The 13740-nt window shown below is 37.6% G+C and overlaps 1 protein-coding gene across 7 annotated transcripts in view; it reads left to right on the top strand.

Moving 5' to 3' along the window:
* The window catches only part of LOC107002582, a 45523-nt gene that overhangs the window by 11393 nt on the left and 20390 nt on the right, over positions 1–13740 (top strand). For 5 of the 7 annotated variants that reach the window (XM_027912354.1, XM_027912355.1, XM_027912352.1 and 2 more), the window contains 8 exons: positions 317–430; positions 545–729; positions 5456–5592; positions 5664–5773; positions 5879–5921; positions 6072–6163; positions 11923–11971; positions 12092–12162. In XM_027912354.1, the coding sequence (XP_027768155.1) occupies positions 317–430; positions 545–729; positions 5456–5592; positions 5664–5773; positions 5879–5921; positions 6072–6163; positions 11923–11971; positions 12092–12162 (801 nt within the window). The remainder of the gene's footprint in view (positions 1–316; positions 431–544; positions 730–5455; positions 5593–5663; positions 5774–5878; positions 5922–6071; positions 6164–11922; positions 11972–12091; positions 12163–13740) is intronic. The other 2 variants (XM_027912357.1, XM_027912358.1) reach the window with 2 other exon arrangements.

Here is a 13740-nt window from a genome sequence, read left to right as displayed (position 1 = left end):
GAACCATAAGGTCTCAGGTTCAATTCCCAGTAGAGACAAAAAACACTAAGTGATTCTTCCCATCGGTCCTAGCCTTGGTGTACAAAATTACCTGGTACCTGCTGATGGTGGGAGGTGGTAGGTATCCGTGAAATTAGTCAAGGTGCGAAGGCTGGCCGGGCACCACAGTCATAAAAAAAAAAGCATGCCTTACTGCTACTTACCTGAAAAACTTGCTTTGGTTATTAACTTTGTTTTTCTGCTATGAAGTTTAAAACATACATGCTGGAGATTCTATTTTTAACTACAATGACAATGAGTCAATGTTGGTTAACAGGCAAAAATTGCACAATTAAATTCCATGGTGACTAATCATGCTAGAGGTGGATCTTTTGATATGGAGTCACCTCATTCTAGTTCCATAAACAATCAACTTCCAAGTGGTTCTATGGTATTGTTTACAATCTGTTTCATCTTTTAGATGGATTTGCTTCTTATTCCAACAATAAGCAGTCATTTTTTTCTTTCCTCTTGGTAAAAGAATTGTCTTCTTTTCTTCTCTCAGGGTATGAATGAATATCCAGCCTTTAAACAGTACATTGATGGACAACATAATGAAGCAGCTGCAACTGGATCAGGAGATGTGCAAGCCAGTAAACATTTGCCAGCTGAAAGCTTGCTGTTCAATCGTGAGATGCATCAGCAAGCAAATATAGGGAGTCATTTGGAAATCTCATCTAATACTGATAGGTCAGGCTGCAAAATTGACGAACTTTTCATGGTTGTTTCATGTTGCTTTCCATGTCCCTATATCTGTGGAAATTCTTTTTTTTGGCTGTGTATGGACTAAAATCACAGAATGCTTGCATTCGCACTGCTAGGATGTAATGACTTACTATGGCAAAATTTCTTCATCCTCAAAATTAATGAAGTTACCAACATAAGAATTGTAGTTCATTACCTACAGAAAAACTTCAGGTGTTGTAGAACTACCAAGAATGTGAATAAACCAATTATACATACTGTACTTGATCTTATGTAGCAAAGAAACAACATCACCTCATTTTTCCTTGCTCATTGGTGTTAGATCCACAACTGTCTTTTTGAACTTCCTGTCATGAGTCCTATCTTGGACAAGCCCAAAATAATTCTCTTTACCTTTATCCTTCTCGTCAACATGTACATGGAACATTTTGTTTCGACTACCTTAGGATTAAGTTCATCCAATGATGGGTTTTTCAATGTAAATTTTCCCATGAGTACCTACAAGAGAGTGAGAACAACTAGAAGAAGTAGAAATTGTAGTGTTAGAATAAAAAATAATCTCACTCAAACTCTCTTTTGTCTCTGTACTTCACGATCATCCCTCTCCGTTTTACTCTCCTGGTCATGTCCTTTCTTTTCCTCTATCTCACATTCTCACTTTACATCCCATTCCCTCCACAGTATACAACCTCTCCTTTTTCCTCTCTTGGGATGTCAACATGCACCCCTTACTCCCCTCATTCTTCTCTTTCAAAATTTTCATTGTTTCCTTCACACATTTTTGATCTTCATAAACTTGGGATGTAGTTAAAGCTGTAAGTATATAATTTCTTCTATTTGACTCAACAGAAAGTCTATTCTTTCTCCTATCATCAATTGCATTCCTATTAAACTACCATAGAAGCCCGCATGATATGACAATCTTGCATCGGAATTACGTCACAGAATATTATCGGAATACCTCCCAACAGTGAAAGAAACCATGCATTGCTTAGTCACGTTAAGCTCACCAATCCATTCAACCACTATGATTATAAGTGATGTTTTTGATGCATGTTAATTCTAACTCCTCTATCACGTATGATCTCACCAGTCACCACATTTGCATCACTTTCATTATCAGTTATCGTAGAGAAAATTTTACCCTTTATCCCACCCCACGCCTTGTATGAAAAATATATTACCTCCTTATATCAGCTAAGGTGACATTCATATCCTCCAATATGTGGTCATCACACTGATCACTTTAGCTAAGTTGGTATCACTTTGGTCTCTTGATTCAACCTCCCTATGAGTCCTCTGTTCATCACCAGTACCTATCTGAGACATCTTAAAAAAAATCACAGAAAACAAAGATCTCTCAACTTGGATTCTTTTTTTCTCTATTGATCTCATTCTCTCGTCTTTTTCCACTTAAATTACTATCTTTGGCTGGATTTTTTAGAATTTATATATAGATCCTATTAGTAACAACCCTTTAGTAGTAAGATGTAGAAATAAAAAAGAACTTTCTGACACTCTGATGATTTGAGTTTAATGAGTTGAGAAAAGAGACAAATTTGTGTAACAAGAAAAATTTCCAAATTTCTCCATCTTCTTGGTTTTCCTATTTGATGTATGAAACAAAAAACCAACGCAAATCCAGAGTTCCTTGAAAATACCTTAATCGAGAAAATGATTTTTTCTCCTTTTTTGTATTTTGTTTTTGTTATAGAGTATTTTGTTTTTGTTATAGAGCTTACCTCTTAAGCTACTACAATAATTATTTTTTTGGTCAAGAACCTCGGAAGATTAGCAAGAACAAAACTTTGAGAGAGTCACACTGATATCACTCTATATGAATCAGGTTACTTGAAAGAAACAAAAAAATAATGTGGAAGTGAAAATAAAAGATTAAAGAAGGAATCTGAAGATATGTGAAATTTGAGAGTTAAACCCCCAACATTCAAGATTAAGTGCTAAGCATCTAATTGATAATGGTAATACTAATAGAGTGAATTCAAGAACTTAGATCAAAAGGTGATCTAGATCCCTATTTCAAAGAAATTAGAGACACTAATTACCTTCTTTAATTTACTTTACTAGAAACCAAATATATCAAGTTAAAAGTTAATCTTACCTCCTAAAGAATGTTTCTGATAATGTTGCAAGATAAATTCAAAGTCACCGCACACGAAGACACACAAAGTGTAAAGAAGAGAAACCTGTCTAATAATATTAAAATATGTTGTAATTAAAAATATCAAAATCTACCCCTATATATAGATGAAATCTTTCCCAAATAGCATGAGTTTCTAAACCTACTTCTATGAAAATAATAAATATTAAAATCAAATTGGAAACATTTAAACTAGGGAACTTCAAACTAGGAAAACAAATAGAAATTAATGTCAAAAACTCGGTAATAAGAATAAGAGAGATGTGGCAAATTTGCTACCAAAATTACTTGCCAATTGTTGGTATGTTTTCAGCCCATTTTTGGGCGTATGATTTAACTCTTGTTGGACTTTTTCCACACATGTTATGCATCCCTTTTTGGGCTCCTCTTGGGTCCTTCCATGTGGGCCCCTCAACTTGGGCCCGATGTGGCGCCAATCTTCCTATTCTTGGACTTAAACCATGAAATACATGTGGCACTTTGCTGAATTTTTGCCATAATTCTTGGACTAATTCTTGTACTCGTCTTCCATGATAAGCATATTTTTAATTTCCCATTGAAGCCTGTCAACCAATATGGATGTATGGGGCTGTTTGTTGGGTGACTAGCAGCTTGTGTATTACCTTAAGTCTCTCTATCAGCATCTTGGAAATAGACTAGCAGCTTGTGTATTACCTTAAGTCTCTCTATCAGCATCTTGGAAATAATCTTTGTACGCACCGCCTATGCCTTATATGTTGCTAGAACACTCCAAAAATGTTGCTTCACCTGTGTCAGATCCTCCAAAAATGCACTACATTTGGAAGATCCGACACGCACCAGGGGGCATATCTGAAGAGTCCGAGCAACATAAGCTATGAGACTGACGGGCTTGAAGTCCCTAACTCTACTGCACCAGCCTTATTAGGGATTAAAGCCACATTGGTAGCATAAAAACTCTTTTCACCGTGCCCACTCTAATACCTTCAAAGAAATGGGACGGAGAGAGTATAATATTTTGGATATTTCACTGGGATAAAAAACTGATCAATGTGAGTGGAACAATGACATCTTTGAATCTGGAAGGATGGGTCTTCATTTACTTGGAGAAGTCTAAATTTGTCTCCTTCTGAGAGACTTCAGTTTTCGTCTTAGTCTGTACTATAAGATTCATATGCTAATCGAAATAGAACATGTTGTTGGAGAGGATTTGAATTGATGAACTCAAGTTTATGAGCCTTCTGCGGTACCAAACTGTTCTACACTGCGCCAACAAATATAAGACCCGAAAGCTAATAGACGAACAAGGACTTGACTAAGAATGAAACCACATACATCCTCTTTCTTAGGCAATCACGGTCTACATTCATTTACAAGGACAAGGGATCTGTTTTTACATTTGTAATCATGGTCCTCCTAATGCAAAATAGATGTACAGTATCAAAGATCTGTCATTCAAGGATAACATCCTTAAGACCATAACAGGGGTTCTTCTATAAAGTGGATTAAACTATGAATCATATATATCTCCTTGGACCCATGCTGATAACAGGCATTAAACTCAATATCCAAAACTTCTATCCTACCAAAAACCACCTTAAAAATAACTTATTGATTTATGCATATCCAATTAACACCTCTCTTAGCAACAAAAGTAGGGTTCAGCAGCCTTTTTTCCGTCCATTGGTGCATGACGTGCTAAAAGTTTTCTCTGCAAATGAGCAAATTGAACAGCCATTTTTGTTGGTTGTCCTTCTCATCCTCATATCATCCCACAAGAACAACCTGGAAGGAAATAAATAAAAAACTAAAAGGATAAAAAAAATATGTGGTTTATTAGAGTGATCACTTTCCAGTTCCAGTTCTTTTTTCTTGAAATTGTAACTCATTTTAAATGGATAACTGGTAGTCTGGTACTGGTAATCACATGAAAAGCCAACTGCTCCATGTTGCAAAACTATAGTATGCACCCCAGTTTTAGATAGAGGAAATAAAGCAATGGAAAGAATTAAGTCATTTGGTCATTTTGTCAAAAAAGAATTAAGTTATTTGGTCCATTTTTATATCATGAGCATTCTTTGTAAACCCTGATGGCCTGTACATCTAACATTGATGTTTCCTAAATTCTATTTTTCTGCTATCATCTTTTAGGAAGCAGATAATTCTCAAAAGAATGCTATCCCTTCCTAGCAATCTCCATATAGACACCCTATTAGGGCTTGCACTCGTTAACATTATAAGAAGGAAAAGAAGGGTCTTCTCTTACATTGCTAATTGAACTTTCATATACACCCCGTTCTTGCAAGTGATAACTCTCTGCTGCATTTCTCAATAACTGGTTGGACCAAAGAAACCGGCATGTGGATTTAGAGGTATCCATGTACCAGTTCCTTCAGCCCTACGTATTAAATAGTACCCATACAACACCCCTCTTTAAGACCATAGTTGAAGTGACAGGCTGGGATGAACTTTAGTTGACCAATGGCTAAGTGAGGGTTGATGAGTTTGTGATTGGAGTATTTTCTATTACCGCAGTTCACAATTTTTTCTTGCTCTGACAGTTTGACACTGCAGGGATGTTTCAGGTCCCGCTAAAGATAACTTGTTTGCTATAAATGGGGTGAATGAGAGATTTGAAGAGAGCAACAATGAAAACCGTCATAATCCTCCTACAGTGGGAAGTGAGATTGGTGGTTCTTTTAGTTCGGAAGGTAATATAATTATCTGTCTTTAAAGTTGGTACATAAACTTGTAGGGATCCTAATGCTAAATCCTATCACAGGGGAAAGTCCTGGAATAGAAGTATTTCAAATAATCGGAGAAGCTAAACCAGGATGTAAACTTTTGGGTTGTGGGTTTCCTGTACGTGGAACTTCTCTTTGCATGTTCCAGGTAGCGAGTCTAAATGCTATTCAGTATGCAATTTAATTCCTAAAAGGAACTTTGCCCACTTATATCTAAAGTATATTGTTCCGATCTTACATTTCCAAATGTCAGTGGGTCCGTCATTATCCTGATGGTACAAGGCAGTATATTGAGGGTAAGTCTAAACCTTTATGCAGAGGTTCTCATGCCTCATTTTTATTATTTATTTTACGTGTCTTATTGTACATCATTAAAGAGATCGCCTTAAACTCCATCCTTGTTTAGCTTCAACACCTACTCGACTATCATCTTTCATTATCTTCAGGTGCCACAAATCCTGAATATGTAGTTACTGCTGATGATATTGATAAGCTTATAGCTGTCGAATGCATACCAATGGATGATCAGGGACATCAGGTAGTTGATCTTGCTCTTCTGTCCTTAAATCTTTTCAACTTTATTTACTCTAAAAGCAAATTGTATGCTGCCAACTTAAAGTGGAGAAATCATGCAACCTCTTTGCTATACTATATCTCTCTCTAGAAAATATTTGACTGTTGAAACTGCTTGGTCCACAGATTACAAGTGGCTTTGAATTTGAAATTAAATACTTCCACTAAGCTATTCACCCAAAATCATGGGCTGCATCTTACATTCTATTCTAGCACGCTTTCATAGGATTGTGGACCACTAAATGATTTTCAAGTTTACTGTATCTAGTTTACAAGAAAATCTGATCTATGGTATGCTAGTATACTTGTAACAATAAAGAGCATACCATTGTGCTATATTAATGTGGGATGTTTTTTGATACGCTGAAGATACACCTTCAGGTGATGTAACACGGTTGTATGCAAATATAGTAACCCAGGGTTGAATCCTCTAAGGTATAGGGAGAAAACTTATTACTATTCGGACGAATACAAAATTAAGAGTCGATTTCTATTCCGTAAAGTTTACGAGATTTTGTATAACTAAGTTAAAATTGCAGTAAGTAATAAGATTGTAAACTTATGATATGAAGATGCTAAGGTTGTGTCCCCACAATGAGAAACTTTTCTTATCGACTTTCATGCAATTTTAGATATTCAGGTTCTAGATATCCTCTTAGTTCCACCCTTTGGGGTGGCCCAGTGGTTTGGGCTTGGGACTTCCATGTTGGAGGTCTCAAGTTCGAAACCCCTTTGCCTGCGACAGTGGGTCGAGCTCGTCCCACCAGACTTTCCTTGTGCGGGTTTCCTCTCCTGTGTGGTTTGCCTTTTAGGTCGAGCTCGTCGCACTAGACTTGCCTTTTGCGGGTTATCTTCCTGTATGGTTTGCGAGCTATTGCATAGGAGTTGGTTTTTTTACCCATATACACTTATTCCCTGCACCATCTCTCAATTTCTCCCAGGAGCAACAAATCCTTATCGACTTTCCTAAGCAAAACTAAGATATTATGGTGTATGTTAATGTTTGCAACCACCAACCAATTAATTAAGAACGAGAAAAAGTTGGAAATCTTAAAACCGTAATATCATAGAACACACAACCTCAATAGATAGTTTGGCTACTCATACTGAAAGTAAAACAACAAGAGTACAAGTAAAAAAGAATTTATAAACTTACTTCGAATATTAAAAGCTTGAAAGAATAACGATGTTCTTTGTTACCTTTGTCAAAAAATTTAAAATAATGATGTTCTTCGTTCAAGAAACAATAAAGAGAAAAACCTTGGAACTTGTCCAAAAACGTGCGACAAAAACTAAAGCTAAACGAAACTAAATTGTCAACTATTTTAAAAAGAAGCCTAAAATGTGTATTTATAGTTACCCACAAAGTTGGAATCCTAAAAATAACGATCTGTTCTGCTGACATGAGCTGCGACCCAATCCACGACTGTTGATTGACTTGCGGCTAGTAGATTGTCTTTAAGCTAGCCGTCGATTGCCTTCTAGGGTATCTGGACTTGCGTCCTGAATTGCCTTTTTAGACCGTCCGTATGCTCATCTATGAGTTCTGTGAGAAATATATGGGGAAAACATATTATTGAATTGTGTATCTAAATTTTACATTGAGATCCTATTTATAGACACTACATTAGAGTCCTTTTCCGACTAGGAATCTTATTCTTATTCTTATTCGTATTCCTATTCCTATTCCTATTTCAAGTAGGAAATACTTATTCTATTCTAAGACTCCCTCTCAAGCTGGTGCATACAAATCATATGTACCTAGCTTGTTACAAATGTAATTAATACGAGGACCTATGAGGGACTTGGTGAAGGTATCTGCAAGCTGATCATTTGACTTCACGAAGTTTGCAACAATATCTCCTGAGAGTATTTTTTCTCTGACAAAGTGACGGTCAATCTTGCTTAGTCCTTTCATGAAACACTGGATTTGATGCGATATGAAGAGCCACTTGATTATCACGTACGAGTTCCATCTGATCAATTTTGCCAAATTTTAGTTCTCCCAGTAACTGTTTGATCCAAACTAGCTCACAAGTTGCTGTCGCCATTGCTCGATATTCTGATTCCGCACTAGATTGAGCAACCACATTCTGTTTCTTACTCTTCCACGACACCAAATTGCCTCCTACTAAAACACAATATCCGGATGTCGAAAGTCTATCAGAGGGTGATCCTGCCCAATCAGCGTCTGTATATCCAATGATATGCTCATGGCCTTGATCCTCAAAGAGTAGTCCTTTCCCAGGAGCTGACTTTATATATCGCAGAATATGAACCACTGCTTCCCAATAACTTTGACAAGGGGAAGTCATAAGCTGACTTACAACACTCAAAGGAAAAGAGATGTCAGGTCTAGTCACTGTGAGATAATTCAACTTTCCAGCTAGCCGTCTATACCTTTCATTATTACTAAATGGCTCCCCTTGTCCTGGAAGGAGTTTAGCATTGGGATCCATAGGAGTGTCAATAAGTCTACATCCCATCATTCTTGTCTCCTCAAGAATGTCTAAGGCATACTTGCGTTGTGAAATAACTATACCTGAATTAGATTGAGCAACCTCAATACCTAGAAAATACTTCAATCTGCCAAGATCTTTAGTTTGGAAATGCTTAAAGAGATGTTGCTTCAAATCAGTGATACCATCTTGATCATTACCGGTGATAACAATATCATCAACGTAAACAACCAAATAAATACATCGACTTTGTGCATAATGCCGATAAAACACCGAGTGATCAGCTCCACTACGAGTCATGCCAAACTGCTGAAGTACTGTGCTGAACTTCCCAAACCAAGCTCGAGGAGATTTCAGACTATAGAGTGACCTACGCAATCGACATACAAGGCTACTAGACTCCCCCTAAGCAACAAAACCAGGTGGTTGCTCCATATAGACTTCTTCCTCAAGATCACCATGCAAAAAAACATTCTTAATGTCCAACTGATGAAGTGGCCATGACGAACGACAACCATAGATAGAAAAAGGTGGACATATGCTATTTTAGCCACGGGAGCGGAAGTGTCAGTATAATCTAGCCCAAATATCTGAGTATACACTTTGGCAACAAGGCGAGCCTTAAGTCGATCAACCTGACCGTCTGGGCCAATTTTGACCGCGTAAACCCAACGACTACCAACCGTAGATTTACCTGCAGGAAGGGAGACAAGCTCCTAAGTACCACTTTTATGCAAAGCAGACATCTCATCAACCATAGCCTGTCTCCATCCAGAATGAGAAAGTGCCTCACCTGTAGTTTTAGGGATGGAAATAAAGGACAAAGACGACACAAAGGCATAATGGGGTGATGATAGATGATGATAACTTAAGAAGGTATAATGTGGGTTACTATTTTGAGTGGATCGTATACCTTTTTGAAGTGCAAGTGGTTGGCTAGGAGGAGGCAAGTCCGCAGTAGGAGCTGGGTTTGGCGCATGACATGAATTATCTGGGACTAGGGCTGGACGTGGACGGCGATGATAAGTTAGTAGTGGTGGCACTACAACCGGAGATGTAGAAGTAACAATAGATTCTTCAAAGGTTGGCACAGGTAAAACTTGAGGTATGGGTAAGACCATAGATACATCAGGATGATCAGAAGATGTATAATAAGGATGAGACTCAAAAAATGTAACATTGTGAATAACAACGATACCCTTTTTGAACTCTAGAGTAACCAAGAAAGACACATTTGAGGGAACGAGGAGCTAATTTATCTTTCCCTGGGGCTAAATTATGAACAAAGCATGTGCTCCCAACGACACGAGGGGGGATAGGATGGAATATGGAACCTGGTTTTGAATAGAAGAAAAGGGCATTTTGTTAATTAAAAACAAGATGAAAGGGCTGCATCGCCCCAAAAATGCAGCCGAACATGGGATTCAATAAGGAGTATGCGAGCAATCTCTATGAGATGCCTCTTCGTTATTTCTGCCGCACCATTTTGTTGAGTGTATGGACAAGATGTTTGGTGAATAATTCCGTGGTGAGAAATAAATCCTGAAAATGGGATGATAAGTATTCTAAGGCATTATCACTACGGGAAGTACGCATAGAAACACCAAACTGATTTTGTATTTCAGCAAAGAAACCTTTGGATATAGAAAATAACTCCAGACGATCTTTCATTAAGAAAACCCAAGTGCATCTCGAATAATCATCAATAAAACTAACAAAATAACGAAATCCTAAGGTGGAACTTACTCTACAAGGACCCCAAATATCAGAATGAACTAATGAAAAAATACTCTAAACGACCCTCAGTACTATGTGAAAATGTAGCACGAGTGTGTTTCCCAAGTTGACACGACTCACAATCTAATGTGGATAAACTAGACAAACTAGACACCATCTTTTGCAGTTTGGATAGAATTGGATGTCCCAAACGTTTGTGAATTAGATCTGGGGAATCTGTACCGGAGCATGCTTTAGGGAATTAGAAAGAGGTAAGATAGTAAAGGCCTTGTGATTCATGCCCTGTTCCAATCGTCTATCCTGTATTGCTATCCTGAATGAGAAAAAAATCATCAAAAAAAGTTATGCTACAATGTAGGGATTTCGTCAAACGACTAACCGATGCTAGATTAAAAGGAGAACCAGGGACATAAAGAACAGAGTCTTAGGGTGACAGAAGATACGGGTTTGGCTTTTCCAACCCCTTTTGGTTTTGTTTGGATCCTATTGACTAAAGTAATAGCTGGAAGAGATTGTGAATAAACAATATCAGACAAGTGATTTATTACCAAAGATATGATCAGAAGCCCCTGAGTCTATTACCCATGATCCAAGAGTGCTAGACTGTGACACACAAGTAAAAGAATTACCTGCAACAGAAACATGAGGTTGTGCAACCGAAGCTACTTGTGGAGACGTTTGTTTATTTGCACGATACCGAAGGAACTCTCTATATTCCTTTAAAACAACAGGATCATAACAGGGTGGTGGACCATGCAAAATATAACATGTCACAAGTGTGTCCAGGTTTATGACAATGACTACACCTGGATTGAGTGTGTCCAAAACGTTCTCTCCCTCGTCTATTCTACATAGACTGTGGTATGTACGCCGGAAACTGCCGGAAGTGCTACAGTAGTCTGAAAATATTGGAAGCTGCCGGAATCTGCCCACAGTGGCCTGAAAATTTTGATGGGCCTGGAGCCTTGTCAACTGCAAAAGACGTGATGCTCTCCCAGACTTCCTCCTCCTCAAAACCCCTTTGTAACCACTCTTGATTTTCACCCTAGAATCCTCACAAACCCAGATTTTCCCCACCTTAGAATGAATTCAAATCATTCATAAGGCCATAATTATATTTTCTAAGATCTAGAAATCAAACTACAAAAGTAGAGGATTAGATTGCTGACCTTTATGATTATTTTGATGAAAAACTGTTGAAATTTTCCCTAGGTTGCCTTTTTCTTCTCCAAAACGGTTTTTGGGGGATAATTGGCGATTTGGGGGGTTTTCCCTAGATTTACAACAATTTACCCCGCTATAGTGGCCCCAATCAGACCCCAATCTCGCTATATCAGTCCGGACCGACTACCTTTTTTTTCACCCAATTTCTTTTTGTACTTTCGTAACGACGGGACGGTCATTACAGAATGATGATCTTCTAATTGATCTTAGTTGTTTTCTATATGTTCTTAGTTTTAAGTGTTCGTATAATAATTTTTAATGCATATTATCTTGTAGATCTTGTATTAATTTTTGTTATTGTCAGGGGGAACTTGTCAGGCTTTTTGCCAATGATCAAAACAATATAACATGTGGTAATTAGCTTTCACTGCCATCATGTGATTCTGTTGTCCACTTTGAGTAATAACATGTTTCTCTTCTTGCTTCTTGTGTGCTCTTTCAACTCCTTTTGATGAATGTTTTGGTATTTGCAGACCCAGACATGCAGTCAGAGATAGATACCCATATTTCTGAAGGCCAGGCCACATTTAATGTTCTAATGCTTGTAGGTTGATTTTATGTAAATTTCTATTTGCTAACAGACATGAACTTGCATGTTTTTTTCTATTTGTTAAATTGCTACACAATCATGCTCGGGAAATAACTTTGTGGGTTCCTTAAAAAGGGTGTTTGATAGACACCCAAGTGGTCAATGAAGCAAGTCGAGAATCATGTAGTCTCTTGTTCTAATCCTAGTGGAGACAAAAACCTTGATTTCTTTGGTATCTATTGTTTGTGGGAGGAAGCAAGTATCTTGGGAATTAGTCGAGGTGTGTGCAAGCTAACCCATACACCACAGTTATAAAAAAAGAAGAGGGTTTTGACAGACAAACAACAACAGAATCCCAGTATAGTGGGGAGGGTAGCATGTGGTTCAATTCGGTGCAAAGCAAAGAAGTCTACGCAAACCTTACCCTAGCTTAGTAGAGAACATACTAAGTTAATATTCTTTTTGATCAAAATATTAACAACACACCAAATTAGTAGAATACTGTACTTCATTAATTGCCAACACCAAGAAAATTGTCATGAGAATTAGGGGCGGATCTAGAGTTCTAACTATGGGTTTGGCAGAACCGAATAGGTTTGGCCAATACCCTGTGTTTGTTTTAAGAAATGCATTTAATATGTATACATTTTATCAAGAACCCAGAACTCGTAAACTCAAAAGTTTTGATCTGCCCCCCATGAGAATGCGTAAAAGTTACAGAAGTCCTCTTTGTGGATATATAGGGAATTGATAAGGTCTTGTATCTGGTCCATATCACTTACATCCACTTGCTTACCATGAGAACAAAAACTGATTGGGAGAAAGTACTATAGCTGGTGCACTGGTTTTTCTTCACCATCAATGTGTTATTCTTCACTTTCCATAACACCCAGAGCATGCATAATGAATGACACATCATAAGTTCTAGGTTATCATAGCTAAGCATGGAAGGCTGAAATCAATGGTGCACAAATGTTACTAAACTTACTTACAGATTGGGACTGTGGAAGAGTATTAGGATGTTGTGGGATACATTTGATTGGAACGCTTACTTTGAATTGGGCAATGGTTTACTCCTAAAATTTTGGACAGACAAATGGTTTGGAAGAACACTCTTCAGGCGGATTTCCCATATCTGTTTAGAATTGCTCAAGATCCCAATCATGTTATTGCTGCTAATAGAGAAGGGATCAATTGGGATCTGAGATTTAGAAGGAATATGCATGATTGGAAAGTGAATGATCTGGTAGACCTTCTTGCTAGACCACAACAGTGACACATTAATCTTCAGGCAACTGACACCAGAAAGGAGTTTATACAATCAAGGAAGTGTATCAATAGTTGTGCTCTAGAAACCGTGAGAAATATTGGAGAAAATATTATTGAATTGCGCATCTAAATTGTTACATGAAGACCCTATTTCTAGACACTACATTGGAAACCTTTTCCAACTAGAATTCCTATTCTAAATAAGAAATACTTATTCCTATTCTAACACTCCTTCTCAAGCTGGTGCATACAAATCATATGCACCTAGCTTGTTACAAATGTAATTAATACGAGGGCATGTGAGAGACTTGGTGAACATATCTG

Source organism: Solanum pennellii, chromosome 10 (genome assembly GCF_001406875.1).
Source record: "Solanum pennellii chromosome 10, SPENNV200".
Taxonomy (NCBI): Eukaryota; Viridiplantae; Streptophyta; class Magnoliopsida; order Solanales; family Solanaceae; genus Solanum; species Solanum pennellii.
This window is presented reverse-complemented; position numbering and strand designations above follow the sequence as displayed.